Raw genomic sequence first — 20,416 nt, 5'->3', positions numbered from 1 at the left:
CAGACGGAACGCTGCCGGCCAGGGGGAGGAGTCTCTGCACCGAGGCCCGCCCACCCCGCGGGGACACTCAGAACGAGGCCCGGAGGGGTGGGTACCTTTGCTGCTGGTGCCGTGTTTCCCCGCGGCGCCGGGGGACTGGTGGAGGTGACACAGACATGGCCGCCTCTTCGCTGCTGGGCTGCGGCCGGGCCGTGACTCTCAAGGTAAGCGGCGGGGCTGATGCTCTCCCGTGGGTGGGGGTAAGAGGGGCGCAAACACCGGTCCCCGCTTGGCCGGCTCGGGTGAGTGGGACTTCCCGTTCAAATCAACTCGGGGCTGCGGCTCCTGTTTGGTGCGCATGCGCCAGAACTCAGCCACGCCCCCCCCCGCCGTTGCGCACACTGTCTCAAGGGGCCCGTGACTCCTCGGGCAGGGGCGCAAGGACAGTAGCAATTACGCATGCGTCCGGGCTCTGCCGCCACTCCAGTCGACCGGGGTCAGTTTCCCTAGCTGGGGGAGAGGCGGAGTGTGGCTAGTGCGCATGCGTCGTGTTCTCTGTGCTTCACGTTCCCAGAGGGAGCCTGGACACAGTGAGGGGGGGTGGGGCACCATAGGTGCTGCGCATGCGTCTGTGGGAGCGGCTGGGAGGGTCGGGCCTGTGCATGTGCTGTTAGGGCTCAGTCTTCTGCCGATCCAGAGGAGGGAGTCTGAGGCTGCTGACCCTTGTGCTGGGCAGGCGGGGCAGTGCTATGGCAAGAGGCGCTCTGCAGCCAAGGGTGGCCAACTTTCTACTTGCACAAAACTGAACGCCACTGCCCTGTCCCCCGCTCATTGCATCTTGGCCCCCTTCTGCCCCCTCCCCCCGCTTGCTGTCTTCACCCTCACTTGCTCATTTTCATGGGGTTGGGATGTGAGGGCTCCAGCTGGGGGTGTGGGCTTTGGGGTGGGGCTGGGGATGAGGGCTTGGGGGTGCAGGAGGGTGCTCTGGGCTGGGGATGAGTGATTTGGAGGGAGGGGGATCAGGGCTGGGGAAGGGGGTTGGGGCATGGGAGCGGGTCAGGGTTGCAGGCTTCAGGTGGCGCTTTCCTCAAGCAGCTCCTGGAAGCTGCGGCATGTCCCTTCTCCGGCTCCTTTGCGGAGGTACAGCCAGGTGGCTCTGCGCTGCTCCATCTGCAGGCGGCAGCCCACGCAACTCCCATTGGCCATGGTTCCCAGTGACAGAAAACCAGACAGCTGGCAACCCTATGTGGAGACCTGCCTGCATACAGCAGTGCTGTGGCTAGGAGCATGGGGTTGTGCTGTCCCCTTGCGGTCCCAACCGGAGTGGTGTGCTCAGTGCCCTGCTGTAGACAGGCCTCTCTCTGCACTGGAGCCTGGCTGGAAAATCTGGAAAATGTGTTACTGCAGATTTTCAAAACATTCCAGCTTGTTTGCCTGACGGCATGCTTCAATAGCCAGGACTGCTATTGTCCCTCCTAGCAGGGCCCAGGCTCCATGTCTGGTCATGCCCACGCCAGGGGAGAAAGGTGTGTCTAATACTTGTTAGCCTTCCTCGTGAAGAAAAGGCCCAGGCAGACTGGACTTCATTTGATGCAATCTGTTAGAATGGTGCTTGAAAATAGTTTCAAACATGGGTATAAGTAGGCTTGGAAGGATTAGATTTTTACCAGTAAATGTCAATATCACTGTCCATACACAAACTGATGAAAAATATCCCATTGATAATTATCAAAATTTATAGATAGAGAAAGTAAGAAAAAAGCTGCCTGAGAACTTATTACAGTCAAAAATCCAGTGACTTAGACTTTTAAATTAGGCTTGTTACAAATGGACTAGTGAATGAATAGTAATAACAGGTCTGAGTTATTGATTTAAGGATATTGCTTCTTTGGGGTTTTTTTTTTTTGGCTAAGATCAATTATAGTTCTTGACGTGATGTTGACAATTTGTGTTTTAATTGTTAAAACTTTAAATTTTTAATCTCAATATCTACTGTTACTAAATAATTATTGTTTGACTCCACCCCAGTTTCCTGCAACTGTGAAAATTTAAATCAATATAAAAATAAAAAATGCTTAAAAATAAACAATATTATCTGTCAACATAAAAAAAAATAGAATTCTGCCAACCCTAGTTACAAGCTCTGCAACGAGTCTTAAATGTTTCTACACAATAATGCAAGAAACAGCTCGAGGTGAAAACAAATCTCATGCTTCAAAAAGTAAATTTACTATTATTGGCATCAGGAAGAAAATCCTACACACACATACTGTACCTCATTTTACATTTGACTGTGTGTGTTTAAATTGATTTTTGTCTTTCTTTAATAGGTAGTGGCTATTGCCTGACACTGAGCTAGATAGGTAGGTAGTCCATGACCAGATCTCAAATTCTGATCCATGTGCCTCAGAGATACAGAGTTGGCAAAAAACTACTGTGTATCTTTAGGCTTGGAAGGATTAGATTTTTATCAGTAAATGTCAATTTCAGTGTACACTCACAAACTGACAAAAACATTTCTATTGATGATAATGTACAGATAGGCAAAAAGTAAGAATTTATTAGTTAGATTTAAGGATATACTTTGATGTGTGATGTTTACAATTTGTGTTTTAACAGTTACAATGCTTTAACTTTTTGAATCTCAACATCTACAGTCATTAAATAATTATTGTCCTACATCCCTCAGAATTTCCCGCTATTGTGAAAATTTAAATAGATAAAAATAGAAAAAAAAGTTTAAAAATAAACATTAATATTATCTGCCAAAATTATTATTTTTTAAATTAATTTCTGCCAAATGTATGTATCATTTTCTACCAAAACAGAATTGTTCACTGCTACATGCTTTAAGAGTGTAGCCCACAGTGTCAACAAACATTTGAGCTTTACTTGCTGTTTGCTTTTTCTGTTTTTTTTCCTGTTAGTGCAATATAACATAAACCAGGACACAGTATGGCAGAATATAAAACATGATCCAATACAGCCAAAAATGTCATTCTGGAAGGAAACAGTGTAAACAACAAATAATTCCTCTACAGAGTAAGACTATGATGCTTGAATGCATACTGGGCAGCATTACCCTGACCCTTCTGGAAAAATGGTTAATTGATTGCGGGGAGGGTGGGGAGAGAGGAGAAGCCCTTGAAATCTTTCCAGCACAGACTGTTCAGTTTTGTCTAAACTAGAAAAAAAAATGAGTACTGTACCTGTATTACAGCGGCTGCGCCAAACAGCTTCAGCTTTGGTCTCGAGGGGCATTTTTATCACTGTATCATGAAATTTGGGTCTAAGCGTTGTTGGCTGGCTGATCCGGTATGAATACTATTATTTTTTTCTAATATAGATGCTCTCCAGAAGTATAAATGCAAAAGGTTGTGTTTTTTGCATGTTTTGTGAAATTTCTTTCTTCTTGAACAGAAAAGGAGTAAAACTCAGAGGTATTTTCTTTGGGCTCAATATTTGGATAATGCCAATAATATTAGTTTTGGAAGAGCATTTTGGCCCTTTCTTTGCTACATAAATAACAGTCAGAGGCTCTGGTAACAAAGTAGTTGTCACCTGACCTGGTTTTACAGTAGGGTTTAAAATTTGCAGAGTGAGCTACAGGAAGCCATGAACGTGTGCAATTTTTAAACTTGTAAGTGCTCCATAGCTGTTTTCTTTTAAATGAAAATGAAATTTGCTACTGTGTAAGTTAAGGAACACTACTAGGTTTTTTAAATTTCTAGTCCAACCCCCCTCACCCCTGCCCCCCTAAAATTCCTAAACATTTTAAAAGCGAGGAAATAAATAGTGAGGGGTAGGTAAATAAATACTTACATGTATTCACTGTTCATAGAATCTTACATATGCATCTGTAAAATCACATTGCCCTGGCTCAGAACAGTCCTAACTGCCTGCATAGAGCTTCGCTATATGTATTTCATAACCACAGCTTTTGAGAAATTTTTGCAATAGTTGTCTACAGTTGAAAATGTGGTACATTTTATAGACACATTGGAAACACTCTTCTATTCTGGCAGTAGTAGTTGGGGTTGATGGTTGGGGTGTTTGTGTAGAGTTGATTGGATGTAGGTAGACGTGATCTGTATATGAGTGGCAGGTGTGGGTCTCCGATTCAAAATGAGAAAGGTGTAATGGGATTTCTAATTTATATAAGAAGCATGGATAAATTAGATTGGATTTTTTGCCCCTCCAGTCTTTTCCCCCTTCAAATTCCATCTAATATTCCAAAAGGTGTTTCCGGAATGTGTATTGAGAATAGACAGTAAAATGTGGTTGTGATGGAGGACTGTTGTCTTGCCTATATACGAGAGAGTAAAAAGCACAATTTTGGAGTATCTGGCTGTCATAAACATACAGCTAAGGGTAGCATAAAATCCCTCCTTTACCTGTAAAGGGTTAAGAAACTCAGATAACCTGGATGGCACATGACCAAAAGATACTTTCAAATCTGTGGGGGAAGGTTTTTCTTTGTGTTCTCTCGGAGCCAGAGAGGGACCAGGGGCAGGAAAAAACATCTCTTAAAACCCTGTCTGAAATGAGGTCTAGGATTACAAAAATTGTAAGTAAAGCAAGGAAAGGCGTTAGATTATCTTTTGTTTTAGCTTGTGAATTTTCCCTGTGCTAAGAGGGAAGTTTATCTCTGTTTTTTGTAACTTTAAAGTTTTGCCTAGCGGGAAATCCTCTGTGTTTTGAATCTGATTACCCTGTAAAGTTACCTTCCGTCCTGCTTTTACAGAGGTGCTTCTTTTACTTCTTTTCTTTATAATAAAGTTCTGTTTTTAGGAATCTGATTAGGGTTTTTAGTGTCCTAAAAACCCAAGGGTCTGGTCTGTGTTCACCTGGTTTACCTATTTGGTTGGTAGATTATTCTCAAGCCTCCCCAGGAAAGGGGGTGAAGTGGCTTGGGGGGATATTTTAAGGAAACAGAAACTCCAAGTGGTCCTCTTCCTGAATCTTTGTCTAACTCATTTGGTGGTGGCAGCAGTACCCATCCAAGGACAAGGAAGGATTTGTGCCTTGGGGAAGTTTTTAACCTAAACTGGTAGAAATAAGCTTAGGGGGTCTTTCATGCAGGTCCCCCACATCTGTACCCTAGAGTTCAGAGTGGGGAGGGAACCTTGACGCTGGCTAATAAAGTTAAGGGGACTCCAGACCATATGAAGCAGGAGAGTCATGACTTAATAGAGTTTGTAGCCTGCAGTGGAACTGCATAAGGGGAGCTGGTCGAAAACCCAATATTTGGGTTGCCTAATGCTTTCCATTATAGAGAATGTAATGGATCCTTTTTGCAGCTTACCAGAAACCCTCACTGTTACAAAGAGCTTGGCCTGAGTTCTGAACAAGCAGCAGATATTCTGCTGCCCGACAGCTGTTATGAGAGTAGCCAGGGCAGTGGAGAGAGACTGGAGCTGGGTTCCCTCCATAACTTCTCTCCAGACCCAACTTGTGGTTCCAGTGTCTCATGCACATACCCTCCTAGAGCACCATTGTTGTAGGAGCCCTTCCACCTCCCAGGTGGGGAAAAAGAGAGCCAGACGAGGCTCCATCCAAACCATGACCTGGATGCAGCAGTGCTTCTGTGAAGAAGAGCTCTGTAGAGCTTGAAAGCATGTCTCTCTCACCAACAGAAGTTTGACCAATGAAAGATATTATCTCACCAACCTTGTCTCTCTAAAATCCTGGGACCAACACTGCTTCATAAACACTGCATACAGATTTATGGTTGTTCATGCAACCTTAACTTGGCCTCCTTGTGCATATGCATTAGGATCTTGCAGTTACATGTTCGCATACTGTCTTTTCCACAGGCTCCTCATCAGTGCACAGCTTGGATGTGCACTGGGGACAGATAACGGTAAATCTAGCAGTTCCCAAAGTGTGAGTGCTTGGCTTTGCAGCCTAATGTTTTCTTAACATTTTTGTATGTAATATAATGTAGGGCGAGTGGATGTCATGAGCATTTCTGGTCTATAATTTCATATTGTAAGAGATTCTATGAGTTGAGTGTGTTTAACTATCTAGCTTTACCTGTGTCCTTCCATACTTCTAAATGTTTGTTTAGTTTAACTGTACTATTCCTTGGTATAAGTGGTATACATAGATAGCATCAGTATTTTATCTGTATAATTTAGGAACAGGAATTTCTGATTAGTCTCTGCTGTTTCACAGAAAGTAAATCTGTGAGAGGAATCCCAATGAGATAACCGTTCCACCATCACCTTTCTACTGCATCCAGGGAATTCATGTCAATCATCCGTCTTTGCACCTTACGGAAATCAGTAGTTAACAGTAAATCAGAAGAACACTACAGATGAAAAATCAAAGTTCTATCTAACAAAAAAATAAGAGATTTGTTTGATTTTAATTTTGCAGACTTTACAGCTAGAAGCATGGGGACTCCGAAGCCTCTCTCCATCTCTTTCTCTCTGCACCAAATCAGAGGGCTCTGAAAAAGGTCAAAAAAAGAGTAAGATATTTATTTTTTCTTAAATTGATGGTTGTGTGCATTTGTCATGTATATGAGCACATTAAAATAGGTGCACAGCTAATAGAAACTTCATTTTTTCATTTGGTATTTAACAAGAAGCAATTGAATGGCTTTTTAGTCTGTTGAATGTCCAGATTACAAATTTTAATTTAATTTAAATTTGTGACTTATTCTTCTATGTCATGAAACTATTTATAAATCTTAATGGGGAGAGGCAATTTTATCGATTTTGATTTTCATAAACATAATCCATATCAAAGGACCCCCACACTCTGAGCACCTTTGACATACATTTAATACTCTTGGGGGAATTCTGCGCCACTGTGTAATGCAGAATTTTGCAGAAATTAATGTACGTGCAGAATTTCCTTTTCCCCACAGAAATGGGCTGCAGTGCTGCTAGCCACCACTATGGGCTGCTGGACCCAGCAGAACCCAGCTTGCACATAGAAGACATTGCTGGGGGGAGGGAGAGGGAGTTAGAGGTTTCCTGGCAGCTGCAGTTCTCAGCATGCCCTGAGGGAAGGAGAAGGTGGCACACAGGAAACTCTGTGCAAGCCTGGGACCAAGCATCAGGCTGTTTCTCTCTCTCTCTGGGGAGAGGATGTCGGGGCGGGGGCAGAGCTGGGCTCTGGGGGAGGAGTGGGTGCGGGTATCTGAGCTGGGGGCCCGTGGCTGGGCTCTCGGAGGGAGGTGGTTCAGGTGTATTGGCTGGCAGGGCCCCACGGCTGGGCTTTTGTGGGGCAGGGGTTGTGGGTGTCTGGCCCCGTGGCTTGGCTTGGGGGGTGAGGAAGAGGGCAGAAAAACAGGAACTGGGTTGTCATAGCGGTTTCTTTAACTCTCTACTCCTGGGGGCATTTTTGTGTGTGTCTGTATTGTTACAGACATACTTGCGGACAGGTATTTTGAAATAAATTACCCAAATAACTGAAACTGGCGCGATTATGTAATGTTATTTTGACAAAAAAAATTGCAGAATTTTAAAATATTGTGCAGAGAATTTTTAATTTTTTTGGCATAGAATGCCCCCAGAAGTAATTTAAAAACAAAATGCTGTAGTACCATATGAAACTGTCCAAAACAACAGCTTCCCACCACACTTCATCTTATTGTCCGTCAGCAAGCCAATAAAACTTAAACCCTTCACCACATGGAAATTCGACCCTCAACTGCCTCCACCTGCACTAGTTCTTATCAAACAGATGGGTTTTGCCATACGCCCATGTTAGCAAAGGACTAGTTGCAACTGGTTTATCTCAGGCAAAATGTAGACCTATGTATTGTAAGCCAGGGGTTCTCAACCTTTTTCTTTCTGAGGCCCCCCTGACATGTTAGAAAAACTTCACAGCCCACCTGTGCATCTGATTTTCTGCATATAAACAGCAGGGCTGGCATTAAGGGGTAGCAAGCAGGACACTGCCCGGGGCCCCAAACCACAGGGGCACCATAAAGCTAAGTTTCTAAGGCTTCTGCTTCAGATCCAGGTAGCAGGGCTCTGGGCTTCAGCCCCATGCTGTGGGGCTTCGGCTTTCTGCCCTAAGCCACAGCGAGTCTAACGCAGGTCCTGTTTGGCAGCCCCCCTGAAACCTGCTCGCAGTGGCCCTGGACCCCTGGTTGTGAACCACTGTTGTAAGCCAAACATTTCTTTCCTGCCCACCCCAGTGCAGCCAATACACCTAAAATCTTACCTGCAACAGCTAAGCTATTGGATTCCTTGGCCTCAGTTTAGCAGATTGCTGGGATCCCAGTATGAAGTGGCTTTGGCATGTGGACAAAAAGTGACTGTAATGAGTCTCCGAAATTCACTTTTCACCTGTAACTAGAGATGAGTATAAACTGTAAAACTTGGATCTGGACTTCAAATATTCCCCTCACAGCCTGGGACACTGGCTTCTGGTGGGTTGGGGTGTAGCCCATTATAAAGAAAGTTTTCAGAGTAACAGCCATGTTAGTCTGTCTTTGCAAAAAGAAAAGGCGTACTTGTGGCACCTTAGAGACTAACCAATTTGAGCATGAGCTTTCGTGAGCTACAGCTCACTTCATCGGATGCATACCGTGGAAACTGCAGTAGACATTATATACACACAGAGACCATGAAACAATACCCCCTCCAACCCCACTGTCCTGCTGGTAATAGCTTATCTAAAGTGATCATCAAGTTGGGCCATTTCCAGCACAAATCCAGGTTTTCTCACCCTCCGCCCCCTCCCTCCCCCCCCCCCCCCCCCCCGCCACACACAAACTCACTCTCCTGCTGGTAGTAGCCCATCCAAAGTGACCACTCTCTTCACAATGTGTATGATAATCAAGGTGGGTCATTTCCAGCACAAATCCAGGGAACCTGGAAATGACCCACCTTGATTATCATACACATTGTGAAGAGAGTGGTCACTTTGGATGGGCTATTACCAGCAGGAGAGTGAGTTGGTGTGTGTGGGGGCGGAGGGTGAGAAAACCTGGATTTGTGCTGGAAATGGCCCAACTTGATGATCACTTTAGATAAGCTATTACCAGCAGGACAGTGGGGTGGGAGGGAGTATTGTTTCATAGTCTCTGTGTGTATATAATGTCTACTGCAGTTTCCACGGTATGCATCCGATGAAGTGAGCTGTAGCTCACGAAAGCTCATGCTCAAATAAATTGGTTAGTCTCTAAGGTGCCACAAGTACTCCTTTTCTTTTTGTATTCAACTGATTGTTTCTAGGTTACCAGTCCTTCAAGATTTTAGAACTAGTAGCTCTCTTTCCAGTAGAGATAAGGAGGTGTTCGTACCGTTATACAAGGCACTGGTGAGACCTCATCTGGAATATTGTGCACAGTTCTGGTCTCCCATATTTAAGAAAGATGAATTCAAACTGGAACAGGTACGGAGAAGGGCTACTACGATGATCCGAGGAATGGAAAACCTGTCCTATGAAAGGAGACTCAAAGAGCTCGGCTTGTTTAGCCTAACCAAAAGAAGGCTGAGGGGAGATATGATTGCTATCTATAAATATATCAGAGGGATAAATACCACGGAGGGAGAAGAATTATTTAAGCTCAGTACCAATGTGGACACAAGAACAAATGGATATAAACTGGCCATCAGGAAGTTTATACTTGAAATTAGGTGAAGGTTTCTAACCATCAGAGGAGTGAAGTTCTGGAACAGCCTTCCAAGGGAAGCAGTTGGAGCAAAAGACATATCTGGCATCAAGACTAAGCTTGATAAGTTTATGGAAGGGATGATATGATGGGATAGCCTAATTTTGGCAATTAATTGATGATCTTCAACTATTAGCGGTAGATATACCCAATGGCCTGTGATGGGATGTTAGATGGGGTGCAATCTGAATTACTACAGAGAATTCTTTCCTGGGTGTCTGGCTGGTGAGTCTTGCCCACATGCTCAGGGTTTAGCTGATCGCCATATTTGGGATCAGGAAGGAATTTTCCTCCAGGGCAGATTGGCAGAGGCCCTGGGGGTTTTTTGCCTTCCTCTGCAACGTGGGACATGGGTCACTTGCTGGAGGATTCTCTGCACCTCAAAGTCTTCAAACCACGATTTGAGGACTTCAGTAGCTGAGACATAGGTTAGAGGTTTGTTACAGGAGTGGGTGGGTGAGATTCTGTGGCCTTCGTTGTGCAGGAGGTCAGACTAGACGATCATAATGGTCCCTTCTGACCTTAAAGTCTATGATTCTATGATTCATCCCCTCACACCTTGTCTTTGGATTGGAAGAGGAAAATAAGCCTTCCTGTTTTTTAAACTTCTAATTGGTTTCTTAACTTTGAATGAACATTGAACTGAACTAGTTGAATAAACTGAAATAAAGATGTTCTCTCTGCACTTGGAGAAGAAGCTACTGTTGTCAAAAGCAGGCTTCGCACTTCAAACTCTCATTCCAATTGCTTCCACAAATTCAGTGATTTGACTTTCTTTAAAAGTTGGAAGCAAATGTACTGCTTAATATTATATAAATGATTTTATAGATTATAGAAAATTTGTTTTAATATAGGTTGTCACAATTTCAAATTTAATTTTAAATAGTTTTTTAAAATAAACCTGTATTTAATTTAAATTTAAAAAATTGATTTTTTTTAAATCAACCGATTCTTATCCACCCTGCGATAGAGTATTTATAAAATGCTGTAATATCTAGATCCTGTCCCTTTTTTTAATCACTTAAAGTGAGTAAAAGTTAAGCAACAATTTCAGCTACATGTTTATAAATAAAAATTGACCAGACTAAAGATCAAGGCCCTAATACTACAAAAATAATTCAGAATCTTGGACTTTTACTCCTGAGCAAAAAGTACACTTCATGGACTTCAAGAGCATGTGCTTCTGGATCCCTTCAGAGAGTTGTGGCCAATGACCTGTATTTTTAATGTTTTCATAAAAAATGGAAACAGTTGCTTAAATGCCCTCAATCTCAGTTTAGCATTATTTTAGGAAAATACTGATCAGGATTTTATGAAAAAGTAGAAAATGATAGTATCTGATCCATAACAATCATGTTGGTTGCTTGTAATTTAAGCTTTATACATGTACATGTATGTCAATCCCAAACTTTCCATTTTTCAGTATTTTTTAGGAGGTTAGGACTGAGCATATCTTGTTAGAAAATAACATACAGTTAGCTATTTTTATTTGTTCAGACTTGTACATTGCATCTATTAGTTATTTTCTAGGCATATGCAAAATTTAAATAACTTAATAATCACACATGTCAAAGACAGATTAAAAAGAACCTGCTTGAAAAGATTTCTCCAAAACAAACTCTCCCAATCCCTAACCTTGATCTCTGAAAAAGCTTGGGAAATAAAACCTTGGATATCCTACCCAAGAGCCTTTGCGGCCTTCCCGTCATTGATAATGCTCAGAAAAGTACAAACTTAAAATATTTTAAATCAATCGCTGCTGCCAGTTACTGTTTTGTATAGTATCTTTGTTTTGAAGCATGGTTTTGGTAAAAATATCCATAAAACAATAATTATATATGGTATTTTTAGGATTGTCATCACTGTAGTATCATAGCATCAATTTCTGGAATCTCTAACTCTTGTAAGCCTCTGGATAGTGTAGAAAAAGACCAATTAGGACATCTTCCTTTGAGTACATGATTATTCCATCCAGTGTATTTTATTGGTAATAAAAATACATAGAACACAGCCTGATTTTTCAGATCCCAGCTTGAGGAGGTGTGAAAATCTTCTTTGCCTTGATAAAATGAACACATTTGTTGTGGAAATCACTGACGGAACAAAAATGACATTTCCATATTCTATTTTTCTGAAAATGAATACATTTTAAACTGGTTCTACTAGTCCTACTGGCTGCTGTTTTCTATCATTTAGAGCCTCTGCTGATGATACCACTGTTATGTTTATCTTCTAAGTCACTCATGAGGATAATATGTCCATGCCAGCCACTGAAAGGGACATGTTATCGTTCCAATAGAGCCAGTTCAGTTCAATGTTAGTTGAGTGCATCCTGTGGTACAAAGCTGGAAGCACCTCAATATTGCTAGTCAAAAAGCTTGGTAATATAGCCACTGACTTCGCGAAAATGCTCTTCTGCTCAGTGCCGAACTAAACTTCTATACTATTAATAATTTGATCGCATGGTTAATGATATATGCTGACAAATATAATATTTCACTCTTCACTGAATTTTAAATCGTAATCTTTTTTTCCAGTCTTTAATGATGCACAGTATTAATACTCCATTTGAGTGATTTCAGTATTGCTGCTGCCTTCTTTTGTTCAGTTTCTAAAAACTTCCCAGCATGAATACAACTCCAGCTTTTGCTCTGTTTATATTCCCCTCCCCCCACCCCAGCCACCACGGACTCTTGTGTTTACATTGCCACGTCCTGTGTATTTAATACAAATCTTTTTATATTTGAATAAACTTTCTCAAATATCAGTGACACTGCCTGTAGACCATGGCGTCTGGGTTGATGACCCAGTATTTGATTTTGCTGTGCCTTACATAAAGTTTGTGTCTCTGAAATTATTTTTAAGGTAATAATACCTATATAATAAATCAGTATTTAACTTAAACTACTGTATTTGAAATATAAATAAAAGAACAATATTTCTCCATGAAATGTTTTTAATTTCATGCATCTGTGACTTCACTTATGTCTTAACTCGCATGTTGCTGAAGGCTTAACTGTACTCGGAATCGCTTATTTCTCATACATCCTAATTAATCTCCATAACTAAAACTGGTGGAAAAAGTATGTGTAGAAATAATCAATACCCTGTGAACTATGTGGTACGGTTAGATCCAAGTTATGCAGCATAGACTTCCAAGTTATGAGGCAGAGCTACACTAAACTACACACCAAAGTGGGAATCATGCAGCTATTTGTGGGAGTAGTGGGAGAGTTTAGTAGTGCTGCATGGCAGCTGCCAGCTCTTCCCAAAGCTCTCCCTGTCCTCACAAGAATAGTCTCTGTCACTGGTCTTCCACTCCTCCAGCAGACCACACAATCTGCCTTGAGTACCTAAGGCCCACGGGTGGGTAACAGTTTAGAAGTTACTGCTTCCTTTCCAGCGCCCTAATCAGGACAGTAAAATTTAGTGGAGGTACCCATGTCTACTCAGAGAAAGAGTGGGCGGGCTGGCAATTTCTCTTAGCTTGCTACCATCCCCAGTATGGAATAATCAGAGAGCCGATGACAGGATCAGGAAATCCACTGAAACGTCCATGTGGAGAAATCCCAGCACAGAGAAGCAGACAGAGAGGAAGAAGGCAGGAAGGCAAAATAGCAAGTGGAGAAGCTCAAGAACAGGAGGGGGCAGCATTTTGTGGCTGTGCATCACACAAACAAGGTTTTATGTAACAATTCAGCAAGTAAATTATGGGGACATTTTTACAGCCAGTTACTTTATACTGTATATGAGGTCTTGAACAAGGGAGAGACCTGTAGCCATCTAAACATCATTCATGAGTTATCCCTCTGTTGCTTATGAAGATAGCTATTCTGTTGTGATGGTTATCAGAATGATCACTCAGTAGTTCGTGTTCTTTGTTATCTTGTTCTTAGGTTTATATCTATCACTGTAGTATCTGAGTACCTCACATGCGGTAATGAATTTATTCTAACACCCTTGTGAAATAGGAAGATATATTTGTCCCCTCTTTACTCATGGGGAGCTGAGGCACAGAGAAAGACAGTGACATTGCAGAGCTCTCACAAGAATTCAGACTCAGCAAGGAATAAAAGCTAGATCTCATATGAGTTCCAGTCCTAGCAGTAAAGAATGTCTGATGCTAAGTAGAGTTCAGATATATGCACAATATAGAAAAGGTAACTATCTGTTCCAGGGTTGTGCAATTAGTGAAATTACACTTTCAAATTTGATTTTTATACCAGAGCAGTTCAGAAACTTAACGTTGGATGTTTAGGAACTCCAAATTAACAGGAGCGTCAGAAATTATAATAATCCTCTTTATGCCATTTCCTAGATGTGGTGGCACCTCAGGAGAGCACCAAACTGCTGGCCACCAAAACAACAGTTGAATTCCCTAAAAAGTTGTTTCCTAGTTCTCACCCACCATCTGCAAATCAAGGTGAGACCAAGACCATAGCTAGTACTAGCACTGATGAAGCTGTAAAGCTAACAGATGAAGAAGTGAGGAAATTCTTGTCAAGAAAAACTATGGTAGTGTTTCCTGAGCGAGTAACACTTTCCTCTCTTGAGGGAAAGGCTTCTATCACAACAAGAAGAGGGTTGAGCAAGAAGTTGGCTGAGAAAGAGTCTTCATCCAGCTCCGAATCAGATTCTAGCTCTGATTCTGATGAAGAAGAAAGTGCCTCGGGAGTTGCCACTAAAACCAGAGTAGAGTTTCCAAGACACGATCCCTTCTTTTTTGAGAACAGAACGGTGAAGGTAATGACATTGGCAGACAAGAGCTTGTCCCAGAAAGGAGATAAAGAATATATACCTAAGAAGAAGCCTTACAGACCAGAAATTGAGGTGCCTCACATCAAGCAGATGGAGTCTGGTAAAACAGCAACAGCCAACAGTAAAATATTAAAGTCAGAAACAAGAAAACCTTCCATGAAACAAAACCTAAAAGGGACAGATTTGCAGAAGTCCATCTCAAAAACACAGGCTGAAGAAAGCCAAAAGCTGACCGCCATCAGACTTAAGGAACCTAGGCGCTTGGCGGAGACTCCAGTTGGAGCCCCACCAGCAGCAGCACAGCTAAAAGTTCCGCCAGACCCTCAGCAAGAAGTGGAGCAAAAGCTGACTTTATTGAGATGGGAAGAAACCGAGACAAGGGAGGTACAGGAGACTGAGACAAAAGAAAAAGCTGCTCCTAAACTACAAGAGGAGTTTTTGAAGGAGGCACCGTTCATGGTAAACACTACAACAGAGGAGATCGTTCAAGAAGCTGGAGCTCAGACTGAAGAGCAAGGCACTATACAGGGTACAGCTTTAAATTGTTTGAACTATATTGGTTCTTCTGGGGCTGGGGCTTGAAATAACATTTTTAATTATATCTACAATATCAACTCTTTGATCTGGATTCTCCGTATTCTGTTATAAAGCTAGCTGATATAACACATTGTGGAGGAAAGAGTCACACCTTGGTGATAAATTCTTGCTGTCGTCATGTGTACTTATGTTGAAAAACTTTCTCTCTCCTTTTTAATATGCAGCTTCTAGTTATGATGGTGGAAGGAAACATATTTTTTTATCTCATTGTACTTATTTTTTTCTTAAATCAACATTATACTTGTTAACAGGTAAGGTAACCACGCTTGTTTCAGTTTTGAGGGACTGTTCTGTTTGGTCATAGCCTGTTGTCATAAAATCAGGATTTTGTTGCAGTTTCAGTAGAACCACATTGAAGACAGCCAGCGACTCTGCCCAACCTCTGGATTCTTCCCCTTTTCTTCCTGTCTAACTTCTGCGTGCAAACCCAGTAGCTGCCTTTCTGCTGAGCTGAATGTGCCACCATCCCATTGCACAGATGCTGCCACTGCCTCCCCCAATTTTGCCATACCACAGATTGCAACAGATTTGAGTAGCATAGGAGGATCACAGGAGCAGGAGTTGGCTATGAGACCGGCGGACTTGTAAGGTGAGCAATAAGTAAGGCCAGCAAAGGACCCAACAAAATCAATAAGATAGCCGGGGAGAAAGGGGGCACTGATGTCTCTCTCTCTCACACATCATGCCTTCCCCAAATCATCTCCCAGACATATGTCTGTGTCTCGCCTAACCTTCCTGGTTATAACTGGTCTCCTTAAACAATTCAGTTTCCCACCCACAAGTTGCGTGAATCCCACACCATCAGCCCCCCCGCCAGATACTTCCTGTGTTCCCCATAGTCCAATAAAAGAAAAAATGTCTCCATCCCAATTTGTTCAACACCTTCTGCGGTGCATTCTTTTCTTCCTCCATCCCATGAGAATGTTAGATGTCCTGTTTTTGATGTTCAAAAATCTGGCTACCATTTTGCTAGCACACTTAATTTAAAGAACCTGCCTACTTGCAAGGCTGAAAGCACAAATAAGGCTATTTGCAAGATCACAATTATTTGCAAGAGCCTTAGATGACAAGTAATGCTTTTTGCATGTCAATTTTCAGGAGACAGTGCTGAGCAAAAGGGGTGCAGGTTTTATTTAAAGGAAAAGTCAACCACTAATTTGACCTACCTTCAGCATTAGAATCCAAGAATATTTCCTCAAGATTTTTAAAATACAATCACTGTTATGATTAACCTTGCCAACTTTTTGCCCTTCTGCACATCCAGTGGAAGGAGCTTCTGAAAGCTGTAAAACACCTTTCCCTACGTTTGTCTATATTTGATGCTTCTCTCTTTCCCAACAATACTATCCTTAGAGAGCCAAGCCCTGTAGCCTCAGTCACTCCCCTCAGTAGTTAACACCTAGAAAGTAATTAGAAAATTAAAGGAAATGGGTCTAGTTAACCTCTGGTGAGTTGGAGAAAGGCTTTATTGCAAAATCACTGCTGCATCAAAGTGAAGTATGAACCATTTTCTTAACTAGTTCGTATTTTAAACAGTGCCCTGGGTTCTGCTTTCACTCATTAGTGTAAATCTAGAGTAACTTCATTGAAGTAAATGGAGGAGCCACTTCTTGTTTAAATAGATGTAACTGAGTGAAATCTGGTTTTCATTTAACTATTTTATGGGGACCCTTTGCCCCACTTCCCCCCTCCCTTTTGCTGGTCTTTTTTTAATAAACAGATGAGCAATAGTTAACAGTACTGGTCACAGATTTTGTGTAACCTACATTTCCTTCCTGTTTCTGCATTCTTTCATTTATCTGAAAACGCAGCAGCCAGACCAACTTGCAAGACATATTGTACATTTTTCCTACTTAGAAATCTGTACTTTAAATTAGCTTCATCCCACAAAGTGGAATAGGAATGCTAAACATTCATCAAAACAAATGTGCCATTAGCCGTTGGTAAGTAAAATTACCAGCAAAGTAACTCAGAAGTGTACCTCCAACTCGCTTAACAAGAACATCATGTGAAAAGCTCATTCTGGTTGACAGAGTGTATATGAAGTTTGATGTATGGGGGAAGAATTCAGGAATAAAGTCTTCTTTTGAGGAACCAAGTGCAGTGCATCATGGGCAAGAAAAAATTGTCTGCTCTTTCCTGAGCATCTATCTCTTGATTTAGAAGGACCCTGTCTTGCAGGTTGACTGTACTATTTCCTAAGCTTGCTTATTCTTGGAGCTCTTTCCAGCAGAGATTGCAACACCTGGTTCAAATATGTATGTAGTGGTTTCTGTTGCGAGATATACCCTGCTAGGAACTGAATAGAAGGCACTAGATTGTTTGCCTTCATAGTTCTAGCTGCCATTTAAACAAAATTGTGATTTGTTACACTTGCAAGAGTCTCAGTTATAAAATGCAACAGATACATGTGTTGAAACATATGGTATCACTGCACCAATATAGAAAGATTAAGGAGAAAACACAATGTTCTGTTTCTTGCTTATTTTTCTGGGAGACTGTCACATTATGAAAGAAACAAATAACTGTAGAAGGTAAAGTTTTTGATATAAAATAAACAAATACAAACCACTATATACAAGTGGCACAAACTTTTATTGCTAGATCGCACTTAAATTTCTTTCTGACTGTCAACCCTTTTTATATAAAAGTACAGGCTAGCATAAGAAATATGTTTTGCTTTTCTTCTTGTGCTGGAAAAAATTTTCTCACAATTTCCCTATGTGGTAAAGTGAATTGAACAGTAATGTTGTTATAAAAGATCTTATTTAGATTAGTGTATTCTTTCTAAAGTACAAAAATTAATGCCCGCTTCAGTATATGTGGTATCAGAAATTTGTTTTTTATTATTCATTCAGAATTATCTCTTTAGAAAAGAAAGCCAGTGTGAGGTTTTGAAAAGAATAAAGAGTACACAAGAAATTTCATAATGTGGGGGAGGGGGGATTAAAATATAAAGTCCTTGATATATTTTCTGATACAGCCACAGTTGAAATAATTTGTGGAAATCCTTTTTGTAACTAAGTTTTTATTAGAAAAGATCATCAGCTTAACTTGTTTTAATGTCCTTATTTTGTGGTCTGACATGATAGATAGAGATAAATGTGTAATTAATGCTCTTTTGCATCTCTTGACTTGCTAAGAGTGTCACATAATGTTCTGGCTGTGGGGAGAACCAGGTAGTAAAGCTACGTGACATTAAGTATATACTAGGCAACATTCAGGAGCGACCAACTAATTTCCATGAATAGTAAATCATTTGTGTGTTGAAATAAAAACACTGTTGCTAATGTTTTCCACTGTAAGGGAGTCATATATTTGGAATCCTGTGGTAGTTGATTCAAGTAATCTGTTGTTCTGTCTTTTCAATTAAAGATGCGTGATGTGCTTCCTTGGTATCTTATAAGATACAAACAGAAGTTTAGCAACTTTATCCTTACACCAGGGGTGGGCAAACTTTTTGACCTGAGGACCACATCTGGGTGGGGAAATTGCGTGCAGGGCCATGAATGTAGGGCTGGGGCAGGTGGCTGGGGTACGGGAGGGAGTGCGGTGTGCAGGAAGGGGCTAAAGGCAAGGGGTTGGGGAAGAGGAGGGGTGCGGGATTTATAAGGGGGCTCAGGGAAGGGGGTTGGGGTGCAGGACGGGGTACACAGTGGGAGGGGGCTCAGGGCAGTGGTGCAGGGAGGGGCGCAGAGTGCGGGAAGGAAGCTTAGGGCAGGGGGTTGGAGTGCAGGCGGGGTGCAGCAGGGGGTTGGGGTGCAGGCAGGGGGCTGAGGGCAGGGAGTTTGGGTGCAGGAGGGGTTTGGTGTGTGGGCTCCAGCCTGGCGCCGCTTACCTGGAGCTGTTCCAGGGTGGCAGCGGCACGCACCAGGGCCGGGGCAGAGTCCCTGCCTGCCCTGGCCCCGCGCCATTCCGGGAAGCGGCTGGCATCACGTCCCTGAGGGAGGGGATGCAGAGGGCTGAGCGTGCAGCCCTTGCCTGTGGGTACCTCCGCTGAACTCCCATTGGCTGTGGTTCCCTGTTCCTGGCCAGTGGGAGCTTCGGGGGAGGTACTCATAGGCAAGGGCAGTGCGCTCAGCCCTCTGCACCTTCTCCTTCAGGGGCAGCAGGGACGTAGTGCTGGGCACTTCCTGGAGCAGCGTGGGGCTCGTGGCACCACGGTGGGTGGCAATCCCGGGGGCCAGATCAAAAGCCCTGAGGGGCTGGATCCGGCCCGCAGGCTTAGTTTGCCCACCTCTGCCTTACACTGTAGCAGCTGACTTTTTTTTTTTTTTTTTTCTTGTTTCAATGAATGAGGAGCCTCCAACTGTATGGAACTGATGCAGTCAGAAGGAATGTTATCTCTGTTTTGGCATAACCAGGTTCACTAGTCTTCTTTTTGTTCCACAGAGACCAAAACAGCTTCTGCATCTGCACAGGAGGAATTTGATAATTCTACCTACAAGAACCTCCAGCATCACGAATATAATATGTATACCTTTGTGGATTTTGATGTGGAGCTCTCAAAATTCAGACAGCCTCAGCCATCTTCTGGAAGGCTGTCACCAAGGCACTAAGAGCCAAGATGAAAAGAAACGTTGAATCTTATTTGAATGAATTGCTCTGACACTGCTGCATTGTCAATATTGTAAAAAATAAATAAACTTGCAGTTACTTATGCTGATGGTTTTGATGAGGACTTCTTGTCTATCAGAGTCACTTTGTGTTAGAGTCCATTAGCGAGTTACAAATTAGTCATCCTGACTTCTTCATATCTAGCTTTTCTAGATCCCAGTGCATATTGACACAAGATGTAGTCTAAGTTAGAGGTGGCCAAACCGTGGCTCACAAGACACATGCGGCTCTTTTACAGTTTAAAGTGCGGCTCGCAGAGGGGCCCTCCCCCATTCTCCACCTATCATGCTGGCGGGAGGAGCTCGGGCTTCTGCTCTGAGGTGGGGTGATGGGGGTAGGGCTTCTGCCCTGCAAAGAGGGAAGTCTCAGGACTTCAACCTTGCGGGAGGTATCTGCTGGTGATCAGGGCTTCAGCAGGAGCAGGGCTGAAGCCCCAAGCCCCGACTCCCTGCTGGGCTGAAGCCCCAAGACACCCCACCTCCCCACGAGGCAGAAGCCTCTAGCCCCACCACCACGACGCAGGATTGAAGCCCCTCTCTGGCTGGCGCTCCCCAGCTCTCGAACTTCTGAAGATTGCTGTATGCAGCTCAGAGGGTCAGTATGTTTGGCCACCCCTGGTCTAAGCTGACACCTAACATTTGATATATAATCTGATTCTAAACTTTGGCCTTTATTCTGCCCTCTGATTCACAGCACTGTTTATTTTGAAGGAAATTAATGAATGTACATCTGTTTTTCCATTATATGCATCTCTGTATTATTATTATTTATTAATTTTATTACTTTTATTCTGCTAGTGTCCACATTGTGATGTTCTCTTCATAC

At 42.6% G+C, this 20,416-nt stretch overlaps 1 protein-coding gene across 1 annotated transcript; it reads left to right on the top strand.

The window, feature by feature from the left end:
- The first annotated feature begins 47 nt into the window (after positions 1-47).
- Positions 48-19,635, top strand: NDUFV3 (NADH:ubiquinone oxidoreductase subunit V3). Its single transcript, XM_077818115.1, has 4 exons — positions 48-203; positions 6,361-6,454; positions 13,938-14,906; positions 19,367-19,635. Exons 1-4 carry the CDS (start codon positions 156-158, stop codon positions 19,531-19,533), a joined length of 1,278 nt encoding a protein of 425 aa, XP_077674241.1. The 5' UTR covers positions 48-155; the 3' UTR covers positions 19,534-19,635.
- Positions 19,636-20,416: the final 781 nt, after the last annotated feature.

This window comes from Eretmochelys imbricata, chromosome 1 (genome assembly GCF_965152235.1).
Source record: "Eretmochelys imbricata isolate rEreImb1 chromosome 1, rEreImb1.hap1, whole genome shotgun sequence".
NCBI lineage: Eukaryota > Metazoa > Chordata > Testudines > Cheloniidae > Eretmochelys > Eretmochelys imbricata.
This window is presented reverse-complemented; position numbering and strand designations above follow the sequence as displayed.

What these genes read in the sequence shown, in the direction of transcription:
- NDUFV3 (XM_077818115.1), top strand. Translation starts at nt 156, where the DNA reads ATGGCCGCCTCTTCGCTGCTGGGCTGCGGCCGGGCCGTGACTCTCAAG. An exon ending in GCCGGGCCGTGACTCTCAAG is followed by an intron (nt 204 to 6,360) that starts GTAAGCGGCGGG and finishes TTAATTTTGCAG; the next exon opens with ACTTTACAGCTAGAAGCATG. An exon ending in TGAAAAAGGTCAAAAAAAGA is followed by an intron (nt 6,455 to 13,937) that starts GTAAGATATTTA and finishes GCCATTTCCTAG; the next exon opens with ATGTGGTGGCACCTCAGGAG.